Consider the following 14,993-nt stretch of genomic DNA (forward strand, 5'->3'; position numbering starts at 1 on the left):
TGAGACCTCGGCTGCTGCCCCCAACAAGAAGGCTGCTCCCTGCACAGTTCGCTAATAGAGAGAGGAGTTAGTACCTCCAAGAGCTCCCCCACTGCAGAGAGCAGCATGTGTGTGGAGGAGTAGTGTGATTTCCCATTGCCTGGATAAAGACAGGCCCTACTCTCCACACCTGTCCATGGAGCACCGGTCCCCAGCACTGAACTCCCTTCCCAAGCCAGAGACCCCACGGCTATAACGAGCTACAGCAGCAGATGCGGCTCCAAGGCTGGGATGGGACATTCAGGGGAGGGCTTCTGAAAGGGAGAAACCTTCTTCCCTGCTGTGCTGCATCCTAGACCTCACTGCCCTAAGCCTGATAAACGCTCCTGCTTCAGGGGAGACCAGAGAGGTTTGGAGAAGCAGCAACAACAGGAAACTTCGTCACAGTCCATTTGGGCTCAAAGGCTTATGGGATGCCCATTTGCGTTCCCCCTAACAAGCACACTGCCCGGCCTGTTCAGGAAGGCACCTTTTGCTTGGGCTTTTAAGGCACATTTGTTGCTTCCACTCATATACACATTTGCCTGGGGAGGGGACCCCGGTGTGCACACTGCTCCGCCCGGCTAACACGCATCCACATGCACTCAAAGTGTTCCCACAGACAGACACCCGGGTGCCCGTGTGATGGATGCCATCATGGCCAGCATCAGGGTACCGAACCATGGGGTGGGGGTTGGAACTTTAGAGCTAAAAGCACCAGCCTCTACAGCATGAGCTAAAGAGCCAGGCTCTGAAGCTGGAGCCGACTCCCAGCCTGTGTAGGTAGGGCACAGAGGGGCTGCTCGACTCACACCACAGACATTTCACAAGCACACACGCACAAACGTACAGTGGCTCACAACCACACAGCTGCCTACACGCAGTTCACCAGGTAACAGGAAGAATAAAATACAACCGGTTTTATTGTCCAGGTTTCACAATAGCGCTGACAGCAGCAGGCACTGCCGTGTGTCAGGTTCTCATTTTAGGCACAAGACTTATAATAAAAAAAGGATTTTTTTTTTGTTTTTTTTTTTTTTTGCTTTTTACAAAAACAAAACCCCAAAGCTCCCCTCCCAGGCTGGGTCTCCCCGCCCCTCGTCATGAGCAAAAGCGCAATTCAGGATACGCACACACAGGCTCCTACCAGCATCCTGGAGACTTTGACTAAGGCATTTAAATTACCCCTCCCACCCCCAAAAAAAGACTATTCCAATTTTTCTCTCTTTATTATCATTTCTCATCATTATCATCATCATGTTTCAAAAATATAAATAGGTGCAGGGAACCCTGGTGCCCTGCACGGTCCCCCAGAAAGAGCGCGCCATCACAGGATGGGAGCTGCTTCGCCATGCGGCCTGGGGACGGGGAGACTCGGCGGCCGGGAACCAGCGGTGGGAGAGAGGGGAGGGGCCAAAACCAAGAGGCTTCCCTCCCGCCTCGTCCCTCCATCTCACTCTAGCCCTTCCGTTCCCCCACTTTACATGCCCCTCTCATACATTCAGCAACACTTCACAGCTATTGACTGCCCCACTGCACCACCCCCTGCCGTACTGCAGGATTCTTTAAAATAAAACAAAGGTGGCGTCCACCCCAGCCATTAAATAACAGAAATAATTACATTGTTTGTGGATAAAATCAGGAAAAAATAATCTTCTTTATTATTTAACTTAACCCCCCCACCCGCCCTCTGCAGCCCTCCCACCCCTTCCCCGAAGGCACGAAGGTATTCGGAACCGGATGGCTAGTCAAAACGCTGGAATCTAATTCCCTTTGCTTTGGTGCGCTGAGGTTGGTTTGTTTTTTTATATATATACACAAAGGTGGGGTTTTTTCTTTAATATATTTTTTTTCCTTATATGACAAAAAAGCAACAACAACATCAAGAAGAAGAAACTGCCTCTGCTAATATAATTTCCGTAAAAATCTCTCGCTTCCCTCTCTAACGGGTGGGTGTCTGTGCGGCTCTGCCATTGGTTCTCGACCGATTCCTTGGGCTCCTCTTGTGTAGTCTGCGTTTGTAGATGGAGGCTGTGGGAAGAGGAGAAGAAAAGGCACCTTGTTACTGGGAGAAAGTTACAGAGCCCCTGCTTGTCCTTAGCTGGCTCACCCCAGGCCTCTCGTTCCCTGGAAAAACACTGCGGGGGCTGCTTGCAAGCTCTGCCTCCAGCCATTCGGGCAGCGCGTGCCCCGGCGCCAGCCCGCTCGCCACCAGACAATCAGGCCTTCTCTTGCCTCTGGTGCTCTGGGACCGGAGGAATCAGTGGGGCGTTTTCAGGGCACTTTGTGACGGCCCCTGTCCCCCCCCCCGCAAACACTGAATTTAAAGAGAGTCAGGTGCCTCCTGGGAGCCTGTTCAAAAGCATCCTGTTCAGAGACAACTCCGCTGCTGTCCGTCCGATATGGTCTGTATTTCTTCCCCCTCCTTGTGAGCAGACGCGCATAGAGGCAGCCAGACCAGCTCAGACCAATGGCCCAGCAAGGAAGGAGACCGCCCCTCCCAAGCACCCATAATGCACCCAAACATTTTGTTTAGGGAGGCAGGGGCTCTGGGGTCTGTCCACAGCTGTAACACTGCTACACTGTGTGGCATTGGGCAAATCCCTTCCCCTGCCTGTGCCTCAGTCTTCCCATCTGTAAAAGGGGGATAATTCCAATTTAACCCATGGTTGCATAGCTCTTGGGCTAATCCAGTCCTTGATGTTTTATGTTTCCTGCTTCTGTTCAGAGCCTCACTGCGGGAGTGGGATGCAGAGAACAAGGGCTGGGTAGACAGGCTAAGCTGAGTCTTAGAGAGCGCTCCTTTAAGGGGAGCCCCCACCATGCACCCATTCCTCACTCCTTCCCTCAGTGCCTTTAGCTCAGTTGTGGATATTGCCAAAATAAACCATATAAGCTTCTCCCCCCCCCCCCCAGCCCTGAAGTGCAAATTTCTCCCTCCTTGGGAGCCCACGTAGATCCATTTTAGCTGCTTCTCCTCCCTCCCCATGAGCTGTCCCCCATTTTCCTCAACAGCCGTGAGGAGCCCTGGGCTCAAAGGAGCCAGCGCATCAGGGAGTGGGGCGTTTTGACTGGGCAGAAGCTTTCAGGCTATTGGCAGCTGCACTGACTCAGAAGAGTCAAGGCTGCGTCTCCAGCTGATCCCCGTGGTCCAGACTCATCCGGGAGATCTCAGATCCAATAATCCTGGTAACACACAAGCTTTAACTGAGACAAAGAACAATCTTGACTCTCTGGCACAGGGAGGGAAAGCGTCCCTTCCTACTGGCCTGAATGGCAGCAAACCTGTTCCTTCTGTGGGCGAGGTAGTGGATGGAGGACACCCCTGTCTGGGAGCCATAAGTATCTCTCTTGCTCCTGCACTTTGGCTCTCACCCATCTCACCCACCTGCTCCATGTCCCTCAAGTTGCTCCACCTAGAAAGAAATGGAGGCAGCTCCCTCCAGAAGCCATCAGTCCTACACCTGGAACAGCCAGGGAGGCTGGGGTGTGTGTCAGGCAAAGCCGCTGCTCTCCCTGGTCGGGTTGCCTCGACAGCTCTCTAGTCCTGAACTCCTGAATTCAAGTCCCCGCCCCCCACACTGTATCGTGGGGATTGTTTCCAGGAATCAGCCCATGGACTCCTAGTGCCGGCCTGGAGTCTCAGAGGCCTGCAGGGGCCATGGTGCATAGAGTAGGAAGGAGGAACAATACGTACGATCTATGCAGCCTATCCGTGGTTCCTCCCAGTGGCCATTGGGCTGGCACCGAATCGTAGGCACGTGGCGTTGTATGTAGCCCTGGTTGCACTGGTACCGTACCATGGAGTTTATTTCATATCGGTCCTTCTTCCTTCCAAAGGTCCTGGCGTTCTCTACCACAGGAGGGTCCCCACAGGCAACTGACAAAGACAAGCAAGACAGTGAGCAACTGGCAGCTCAGTGTGTGCCTGCTAGGCAATCAGCCAACGAGAGCCGCAAACCAAGCAGCTTGGGTTTAACCGTGCTGCTCAAGGGGAGCTGGCCACATTCACATACAGTCCCTGGAATAATAACCAATCAACTCTGTTTCCCTTGTGCAGTTTGTCCCAAAGGATCCCAAAGTGCTTTACAGGCTGTACATACAAGGACTGCTTCCCTAACCACTGAAATGCAGCCACTTCTGGGGTGGAAAGGGGCAGCTGCATATACAGGGATCATTTCCCACCCCACCAGGAATTGGCTGAATGGCTAGTGTGCTGTTCACTGCTCCTGCTCTGCATGGGGTGAAGTATGAGCTGCTCTGTGCTGAGCCTGAGTGGCTGGGACCCTGAATGTACATTACTTGTGAAACACAGATAAAGCATCAGCCTGTCTGAGTCACTGCAGTGATGGCAGAGGCCTCTGCATGGCAAGGCTGGCGAGCACACCCAGCTGCAGTGCAAACAGCCTGGCCATCTCCCTGCCGATGCCTTGGATCCAGACAGGAAGGGGCTTCTGCACTGGAGCTTTGTTTGGCACCTATTACATGCCAGCACTTGATGCCAGTGTTGCTAAGTGCCTGCCATCACCCGGGCCTGACTTGCTGTATTGCCACGTCCCTCAGCCAGACTTGGGGGCTACGGAGGCAGTTAACAAAGGAGGGATCGTTTCCTTTGTTTGGGGGGCTCTAGATGGAGGCACTAAATAAAAGGCAGTTAATTACAAACCAGCCTCATTTTGAGATTCTGCTGCAGTTACCACTGGCTTGGAAATTTAGTCACGGGGGATATTAAAATTCTGCGGCTGGCTGGGAAACTTAGCAACAAGGTTCCAAAGGGTTCCATCCCTCCCCTCCAGAAAGGCAGGACCACAATGAGTGTCAGGCAGGAGAAAGCTGCTGCCAGGAAGGCGTTTGTTGTTTCTGTGCCATTGGGGGGCCTGGTGGATGGGAGCGGATGGCTTGGGGGAAACTAGACTTTACTGGCTGGCTCGGAAGAGGGGCAAAAACTGTCTCCAAATGGGGGTGTGGGGGCTGATGGTAGGGGAAATGGGAGTGGTACCGCCCCCCTGGGGCCTTGAAGTGGGAATGTTTGGGGGTTATTTCACAGGAAGATTGTGAGCTATGGAAGGGCACTTCCCACCTTCCATAAGCTTCCTGTTAATCCACTCCCTCTGCAGTCATAGAATCATAGACTTTAAGGTCAGAAGGGACCATTATGATCATCTAGTCTGACCTCCTGCACAACGCAGGCCACAGAATCTCATCCACGCACTCCTGTAACAAACCCCTGACCTATGTCTGAGCTACTGAAGTCCTCAAATCGTGGTTCACACCACCTCTTCAGCTTGATCCAGGGCTGGATGGGATCAATGCTTGGATACGAGACCTTCCAGGAGGACCCAGGTGTGGCAAAGAGCAGTGAGAGTGACCCAGTGGTGAGTGCTCTGGGTCAGCACTGACTCACCCCCCACAGTGCAGTGCTAGGGAGTACTATGCTGCAGGCAGTTCTAGACAGTGCTGTGCTGAAGAGGTGGGTGGGTGTCTCAGTAGGAGGGACGGAGTCTAGTGGCCCAGCATAATGCTAGGGGGTGCGGTGCTGCTGGAAGTACCATCCTTGGGATGACGCATCAAGCCAAGGTCCTGACCATGAATGTTTATTAAAGATTTCAGGGCACTTTTTCCCAAGACTTGAGGTGTGTTCGTACTGGGGTCCTGGCCAAATTCTAATTCTGCCTCCATAAATCCTCTTTGCTGTTTCAAATCCACATAGGATATGTCTTCATTTCCTCTACTAATATCTTACACAGGTCGCTGTGCAAAAGTTAAGGTTCACGAGAAATGAGTTAAGTTTCCTGGGTTTATGGCCAGTATTTATTCCTGTTAGAGTCAAGGGGTGACTCAAATGTGGACCACTGAGTCCTGCAGTTGCCTCGGTCAACTCCGTGGAGGGTACGTATCCCAGCCTGCAACGCTGCATCTTATCGAAGCAGAAGCCACATTGCTTTCTGGGACGAGTCATCTCATAGGCTGCCCATGCAAATTAAGGAGGAAAGGATCTGCAAACTGCTCTATTTGATCCACCTTACATATAGCCCTTAGCACCCAGCAAGTTGCCAGTGGGACCCTTGGTAGGGCAAAGTTTGGCTGCTCTCGTGCTATCGGTTTAATAGCTGTAGCCTAAGCCTGGACAAACACCCCAACCCAGAAACGAGTAGCACCAGGACTCACCTGTTCCTTTCTTGCATGTGAAAGGGAGGTGATAGTTGCATGGGACATCATTCCACTCGCCTTGCTCATGCCAGATCATCACCACACAATCCTCTCCTGCCGCAAAGAAGTTGTCGGGCTGGCTGGGCCGCCAGTTCTCATATTGCTGTGAAGAGATAAGAAGCCCTTCCTCTAAGTTATGAAGACACTTGCTTTGTTCTCTTCAGCTCTCCCTTTCCCCTTGCTTCTTCTCTCTCCCTTTCGGCTCTTTTCCTTCTGCTTTTGTTCATTCACTCTCCCTTGCTTCTGTTTTTCTGACTGGTTCTCTCTCTTCCTCCTGGGTCTGTCCCTCTCATCAATGGAAATCATGTATTTTTATTATCTGTATTATGGTAGCGCCTATGAGCCCATTGTTTTAGACACTGTACAAACAGAGAACAAAATGACGGTCCCTCTTGACCCCAAAATAGCTTATGGCTGGCTCCATTCAGCGCTTGTCCCACTGTTCACACCAATGGCTCTAGGGTTCTGTCCCCAGGCAGCAGCTTCATGTCCTGACATAGCACAAAAAGTCAAAGCTTGCATGGAAGCGGGCGGTTCTTTCCTGAAATGACTCTCAGTGAAGAAACAAGACCCCCCTACCCCTGCACACAACTCACGAGGGAATTTCCATCGGACCAGCGGAAGTCGTGTTCGATAGCCCTGTCACTGAGTCCAATCCACTGGTAATCCTGGGCGTAGTCTGAAAAAGAAAGACAGGGAGAGACGGGTAAGAAATGGGAAAAGGAGTCCCTCCATCACTCACCTCTCCCATGCTAGTCCAGGCGACACCAAAGGGCTCTGCCAAGGATCTGAACACCATAGCTACATGGTCTATATGTGGACCACATCAAGGGTTGCTTGACAAGGGGTAGTTCTGATTGAGGAAGCCAGATTGGTTAAAGGTGAGGTGGATAAATCTCCTTCAGTTAGGAAGTGAGAGCGTCTAAGCTGGCAATGCTCTGGAATGTCACTGTAAAGGTGGCTCCAGTTTGCCAAATTCGTCCCATGACAGTCTGCTGTTCCCATGCCAGCGGCTGCCATGCGGCTACTATGGTTGGAGGTGTTAGTCCTCATGTGGGCGAAGGGTCGTTCTTCCTCTGCGGTCCACCAGCCCTTCAGAGCGAGGCCACAGAGAGGGAGGCCACAGCACAAAGGGAATGGTTTAATCTTGATGCCTCAACACAAGACCAATTGGGCCACTTTTTTCACATGCCTGCAGGCACCCACGCCTCCCCAACTCACTAATGGGGGTGAGGGAATTGCAGACTGGCATTCAGATTCATTTAAAGGGACAAACGGGTGGTGTCAGCAGAAGGCATGTTCCCAGGAACCCCGGGCAAGGCTGTGGAACACAGCAGAAGCTTCACCTGTCCTAATCCCCTTAGACTGAACCTTGGTCGAACAGGGTCCTGCTCCCCAACCCAGCTGCCTGAGGATCCCACTCCAACCGGCTCTATGGTGTGTGCTCTCGTCTCTGAACACAGGGGGCAGGGAACACAGCTCCTCCGCCTCTGGAAAAATGGGAGAGGTACTCCCCCCCTCTCCTGAAGTGTCCAGACTCCTCCAGCGCGTCCTCCTCCTAGCCGCTGCGGTGGAACCCACTCCCGCTCTGGGCTGGAGCTATCTGGAGCTGCTGCCTGGCCTGGGCGGCTGTCTCCCGGGCTCCAGTGTAAGGAAGATGTTGCTCCCACCCCAGCTCACTCCCAGGCCTTGCTATTTCTACCCAGACTGGAGAGGGAGGTGGCAGAACAGTCAGGGCTGCCGCCCATTCTGCTCTGGGCAGCCCCATGGACCAGCCCTGCAGAGTCTCCTGCAGCCAGCAGGGCTTTTCCCTGCCTTTCCTCCTCTTAGTAGCCAGGGGCACAGTGGCACCAGTGCCGAGGGTAGAGGGAGACTGGCTCCCCTTGGCTCCTTCTGTTGGCTGGTGTGGGCTGCTCCCCACATGCTCCGCCCCACCTCGGCCCACCCCCACCCCTAAATGGAGAGATTGATCTGTGCCCAGCCACTCTCAGATCCTGGCCATTACCCCCAGCACTCACTGTTTACAAACTCTTGTTCTTCTGGAGTGATGATACTGCTCAGGTGGGACTGATGTTCCCGGCACCGGGTCTCAGCTTCCACCCACGTCTCTCTCTGTTCAAAGTGCTTGTAACAATGGCCCTGGAACTTGGTCCAGCCCTCGTCACAGTCCTCCAGGTCTGAAACACACAAGAAAGGAATGAAAGGGAACCGCATGCCTGAGGGCAGTGTGCCAACCAACTCACCTCTTGGCTGCCCAAGCATTCATGGAACAAAAATACAACACATGGTTACACCCACTAAAGAATAAACTTTGATATTTTTGTATGTTACATCCACGGGAAAATGATCAGAAGGCAACCAAGGAATAGTTTATGGAGGGGAAGTAGGTTAAAGGCCCTGCAATTTACATGGTGATAGGCACTTTTGAAAAATCTAACAGACAGATTCCTGAACATTTCAAACTCCGAGTCAGGTTCTGAGACTCTGGCTTTGAGAAATAGCCCCAAACAACACCACTTTCCCCCCCTCCCACCCCCCCAGAGTTGTCCTGCTGATTTTGCTCGCCTTGGAGAACAGCTTTCACCTTTAAAACCTGCATTTTACTACCCACAATCAGTGCTAATGCATCAGAGATGGGAGGGAAGGGCAGGAGAGGTCAGAGTTTAGATTCAGTTGGCTACATCACTATTCTGAGCCTTCTCAAATGGAAAAAGCAACCTGGTGAGATCACAGAAAAGGGAGGCAGGGCAGGACTTACCATATGGGAGACAGAAAAAAAAAACTTAAAGAAAATATTTTTAAAAAGGAGTAGAAAAAAAGCAAAAATCTGTTGCCTGCTTTAAGTGGTTATTGCTGGTGATTATTGAGAAATGCCATCAAAGCAAATTAAAAGCACAAAATATTTGATGGGCTCTATATTATGGTTGGGGCCAGAGCTTGAAAGGGAAAGCCTTTAAAAGGGAAGTTAGCTCCTATCCTCTTCCCTGCAGAGAAATTAACCAGTTTAATTTATTTTAACAAGGGGGATTGTTTCTTTTGAACTGAAGCTCTAGTCCAGTGTGGAGAGGATGTGTATGGGAGATTCTCCTCAGGTCATACAAGGAATAGACACGCAGGAAAGGGCATTAGCTGGTAGATGAGTCCTACATTAGGAAATGTGGGCACTGGAAATGAATACTTGGGGCCACAGAAACTCTGGCAACTGACTCACAGGCCACAGGGACTATGAGACTAGCTGTGCGGGGCTTGGGGACATAGGAGAAAAGGTAAGCAAGGGATGTAAGACAGGAAATACAGAGAAGTAGAACGCAGTCTTTCTAAAAAATGGAAAAGGGTAGAGCAGATGCAAAGGAATAAACAAAAGATGGCACTTTGGGGAATCTTTTGTTCTCTGCCATCAACAAAGTCATACCAATACCTTCTGTAAACCAAAAGGAAACAGGGACAGATACAGAAATGACAACAGTTGGGGCAGATACTATTATGATGATAAAACCATCTCCTCCAGATAGACCCTTGCATTGCAAGCAGTCGCACTCAAACGATGGAATTACTATGTCTTTTGGGCCTTGAATGTACTATGTCCCATCATCTCTTATCTCCTCCTCCACTGACTAGCACCTAGAGTCAGAACAGCCAAGACAAGATACAAAGTCAGAGAGGAACTGTCACTGTGAGGCAGATGAGATATGATGAGCCTATAGATGAGGAAGAGGAGCACTGGTGTGGAAGGAAGATCTAGTGGTGACAAGATGGAGATTTATTTAGTAGCAGCCTTTCAGTGGCAGAGAGAGTTCTTCCATCTATCATCCTTTCTCAGCTCCTTGTTGCCTAGGGTGGTGGGATTTCATTATTCCTTTTGGCCACTCAGCAAATGTCCCTCTAACCCCATGCAGGGCAGATGTTTTATATTCCACTTTCATGAAAAAACCTCTCACCTTGGCTATTGTCCACCTTTGCAATCCAGAGTACCCCATCTCCCTTTAACTCATCAATTCCTCTTACTCCATTCCTGTGAAGCTCTTCAACCAGGGGTACACACAAACCCCATGCAGACTTCAATGTCTGACCCTCCAAAGACTGGCTAGTTGGTGGGTCCTTTGAATTCTCTTTTTCTGCCTTCTTCCTCTACAGACCAAGCAGACCATCTCTGCTGAACCAACCTTAGGGAGCAGGAGCTGTGAGAGCACTCACAAACCTGGATCTTCTCCACCACATCTCCGAGAGCAGGGGAGGGAGTATGTAATGTGCCTTTCGAAGTCTCTTTTTCTGGTGGCTTATGTCACACCCCCTTTATAGACTATCACAACCACTGAGTTGGGATGGAACACAATGCACAGTCTCAGTAGGACATTCTAACAGAAAATGCAAGGCTTTCCTATATAGCAGTTACCTATGCAAAAATGTGGAGAGCAGTTGCAGGTAAAATCTAATCCCATGAAGTGGCACTCTCTCCAGGCTTTAGAAGCATTTAAGAATGACTGACTTGTGTGTATGGCACAGAAGAGCTCATCTAAAATGCTAGAGCTCATGATGTTCTTAGGGAATCCAATAAGTTAGAGAAGGGAAAGTAGATCATACATTCTACCTTGGGGGTAATGTTGGGCATTAAAGGGGGCTTTTTCACTGATATTTAGAGCAGTAGGCTGCTCTCATATGTCCCAGGGTAATCCAGGGTAAAGATACCCCTTGATGTCAAGGTCCCATTAATAGATGCACTGTTATGAAGAGAAGAGATTAAACTAGGTTTGGGTCAAACATTGGAGTGGTGTTTCAATACAGCCGTTAGGCGGAATACTCCCTATTATAGGAGGTCTCTTGCCTCTTCTCAGGCGAGGCTCCTCTAGCAGAGCAGCAGGAGGGGCTAAAGGTCAGGACTGAGGTACACTGGAAGAGGTAAGTGAAGAAAGCTTGCATGGTGCCTGCTCACAAGCGCAGCCATTCCTATCAGTTCCTCTCCTTTCATGAGCTCTTCTGCACACTCATATTAAAAAGACAAAGAGAGATGCAGAGAAAGAGAGAGGGAAGATCAAATGCGCTTTCCTATTGCCCATTTGAAGGTGAACAGGTAGTACTTTTCAACCTGCTTCTCCCTGGCCTTGCAGAGCAATGCAGGAACATTTTTCCTCCTTGAGAAACAGACAGAAAATCAGGCTTCCAGGGACTTGCAGTAAAACAAAATCTTCCTTTGTTTTCTCCCCCAAACCAAACGGCATTTGTGCACACAAGAAAGTGTCACTCTGATAGAAAACCAGGATATTTCAGTTTCCCTCTCTGTGACTCACACTGCTTGCCATTGTCGCCATGAAAGTCACATTCACTCGAGGAAACGACACAAAGGTCAGGTGGAGACGGAGAAGAGTCACAGGAGTGAATGAAAGCCCTTCATGGGTGAATCCGCACAAAATGAAACACGGTCATTTCACATGGCTCAGTTCATGCATCTTTCACTGAAATCACAGAGGAGCAGAGAAGGTTCACATGCCATGAAGATGTACCTGGGACAGTGTCCGATTATTACAGGTGGATTGGAAGGGTTTTCTTTGGTCCAAAAGCATATTTGTGCTTATGTCAAACAGTATCACACTATCACGTCCTTTATGCAATTTTACAAGAGAAAACTACAACAAAGAGAATAATTTCCCTTTCTAAGAAGCCAAGGAGACACCAGGTTCCCTAGGAGCTCTAAAGCTCCCATTGTCTCCTAGAAGTTAAGAGAAATTTCCCAGAGAAACAAGATGTTGTGATCAAAAAACAATAATCACTTGTAAGCAAACAGCGTAATCTTTTGCCCAGTAAGACGCATTTTATCTGCTGTTAGGAGTTAGCTTTTTGAGATGAGGGCGGGATTGGTGGGGTTAAGTTTTTTTGGGGGAGTGCAGCTGTTAGTAAAATTAGCTGAAGCCAGGTAGGCCGTACCGATCTCACACAGGTCCCCTCCGTAGCTGGGAAGGCATAAGCATTTGAAAGAGTCGATGCCATCAGCGCAGGTAGCTCCATTCAGACAGGGGCTTGAGTGGCACTCATCAATGTCTGCAAGAAATCAAGGGCTGCCATTAGGACTCCGGGCAGGGAACTCCACCAACAGGAGAACTTGTTTCTTTGCTTGTTCAGGAGGGAGCGTCCATGGTTTTGGGAGCGCTCGAGAGTGGGTTACGGGTTTCTTTTAAGAACTACTGCTGCTGCTACTGTTGAAGAAATGAAAGCAAAAAGCCCAACCCACCCTAGGAAGCTGACATCATTTTCCACTCAAATTTCTGTCACTTGATCACTGGACAACACTATGGTGATATCAGGGCAACATCAGCAGAGGTCGGAGGGATGCCTTTCAGGGTATCCTGCTCAGTATCTTTGGATATCTGTTGTGTCTCTTCCTTGTCCACCTTTGCTGCCTAACTTGACCAAATGTGCAAACTTGTGGCTGTGTCAGCCTCCATCAGCTAAAATCTAAAAGACAGACGTGGGGCTTCTCTTAAGTAAGAGGAACATCTCAAACACAGCGTCATATCTTCCCTCTCCCTCCTTGGCTTCTCATTTTTGACTTTTTCTAACCATAGTCCAGATGTCATGCTTCAGCCTGAGCTCCCAGGGCTAAATCCTCACCTGTTCCAGAGCACAACTGCTAGTGAGGGGGCTAGCATAAAGCCACTTGTGCCAGCTTGACACCAGTCAAGGATTTCCCCACACTGTGTGAACTGCTGGCTGCCCATTTAGGACAGTTTTATGGACTCTTTGTACTGCTCCATTGATACAAAGAGCCCTTTGGGTGGGTCCAGATTTGGCCCCAAGTCTTCTGTCTCCCAGTCTGTCAGTTATCCCAACATGGACAGTACATGTCATCACTGTAATGGCATGCCTAGCTCTCACCAGTTCGGGAAGGGAAAGGAAGGGAAGCGGCTTGGATTAATTGGGTATCATGCTCAGAATGAGACCAAAATGGACAGTTTGTATCTAATATGCCACAAAATCCATCCTTCTACATTTTTTTCTTAACATCTCTCCAGTCTGAGACTTAATCCTATTCCTCAGTGAGTCTTGAAACCAGAAGGAAGAAATACGTTAATTAGAATGAAAAGACGGCAGAGATGAAGTCAGTGCAAGAAACCATAGACAAGCTCCAAAGAGTGCGAATGTAACTGTGCCCAAATACCTACAGAAAGGGTTGTAGACAAAAAATAGTAGTCACTGGTTAGCTCCTTTAGCGAGACTTTTCTTCTTTCTTTCAAAGTCTTGCTTCTCAGACTCTGACGTCCTGGAAAGTCTTAAAGATGCTGACTGTAACAGAAGTCATCTGGCTGACACCTCACACTGCACTTCAGTGCTAGAGAGTTAGTGGGAAAGCAGACTCGGAGAAGATGAATCAGAGAAGGACGTGGACATGGCCATAATGAAGCAGAACAACAATCCATCCAGTTCAATATTCTGTCTTCTGCCTCATTGGATCAGACAAACAGTCTGTCTAGTCTAGTACCCTCTCTCCAGCTATACCAGAGCAAAGCAGTGATCCACCTAATCAAGTTCCCTCTCTTCAGCCATAAGAAAACAGACAAGTGTTTTACCTTGTCTATCTGTCTAGTCACCCACAGTGACCCATGCCAGATGCTTCAGAGAAAAGTGTAAACTCCTATAGCACATCAAATTGTAAAGTATTAAATGATGGGGGAAAGTCTTCCTGGCAGCAGCTTGTAGTCAGCTTGCACTTTGAAGCATGAGGATTGAGAGCCCTTGTTATTTATATTCTAATTTGTGTCCCCAAAGGTATTGCAAATATTTCCCAAATGGCTTATCAACCACTTAAACCAGCTTTGCACTTGGATCTTCATGAGTGCAGGGTCTGCTTCTACATTAAAATACTAATTAATATTTTCTGAGCTATTCTTTTTAGTGTAATGGGTGGGAAATGAAATGCCCAGCTTTCATCAATGCTAATAAGCATTTTGGGACTTTCCAGAACAAAAAGGGAATTATTGACCTAGTAGAAAAGAATGGATGAGTCAGGTTGATTACTACTTATCTGCTCACGTCTTTGGAACTTAGAAGATTTAAAACACAAAAGGGAAACTGAAATGTGTTGAGAGGAGATTAAAATCCCAGTACACACCAGGTTCCCCAGCAACAGTAGCAGCAGAAGTTGATGCCATTCACAGTGGTCTCCACCTGAACAAGTAAGGAAAGATTCTCCTTTGTCCATTAGCTTCTATTAAGTGGAAAGCACGCTGTAGAAATGGAAATAAAGCATGTACAGGAGCTAAAGCAGAATGTTTAGCAGGGAATAATGGGTTCTTCATTTGTCTTCAGTGATAGGGACTAACATTTTATGTGCCCAAGGTCTCTTTCAGATGCAGATGATCTGCAGTGGTCCCACCTACTCAGGCCCTGGAGGAAGAAGGCAGCAAATACACACGCAGGCTAGCGCACTGCATCAAATCAGGAAATAACATTAGAATGGAACTTGCTTTTGTGCTTGTATATATTATGAACTGTACATATTATATATACTATATGGATACTCAATATATATACCCCATATATAGACACACAGGGTACATTTTAACAGTGTTGTAAAAATAATGCAAGGAAATACAGAAATACTTTTTGAAATGCATGCTGCAAATATTTTGAAACACATGAGGATAATAAATATCAAACTAGCCATTTGGCCTGTTAACTCTTTGGGGCAGGGACTGTGCCTTCCTCTGTATTTAGAAAGCACCTGATCTCAGCAGTTACTGGTAAATTCAGAGTCTCACACATGTCAAGACATA

At 48.9% G+C, this 14,993-nt stretch overlaps 1 protein-coding gene across 2 annotated transcripts in view; it reads right to left on the reverse strand.

Moving 5' to 3' along the window:
* Positions 1-1,842: 1,842 nt before the first annotated feature.
* The window catches only part of ACAN (aggrecan), a 74,826-nt gene continuing 61,675 nt past the window's right edge, over positions 1,843-14,993 (reverse strand). Inside the window, exons 14-19 of one of the 2 annotated variants that reach the window (XM_048867615.2) lie at positions 12,148-12,261; positions 8,247-8,405; positions 6,825-6,907; positions 6,187-6,331; positions 3,716-3,898; positions 1,843-2,049 (exon numbers count right to left, since the gene is read on the reverse strand). In XM_048867615.2, coding sequence (XP_048723572.2) covers positions 1,961-2,049; positions 3,716-3,898; positions 6,187-6,331; positions 6,825-6,907; positions 8,247-8,405; positions 12,148-12,261 — 773 coding nt within the window. In that variant the 3' untranslated portion in view covers positions 1,843-1,960. The remainder of the gene's footprint in view (positions 2,050-3,715; positions 3,899-6,186; positions 6,332-6,824; positions 6,908-8,246; positions 8,406-12,147; positions 12,262-14,993) is intronic. The other variant, XM_048867616.2, reaches the window with a different exon arrangement.

This window comes from Caretta caretta, chromosome 10 (genome assembly GCF_965140235.1).
Source record: "Caretta caretta isolate rCarCar2 chromosome 10, rCarCar1.hap1, whole genome shotgun sequence".
Lineage (NCBI taxonomy): Eukaryota > Metazoa > Chordata > Testudines > Cheloniidae > Caretta > Caretta caretta.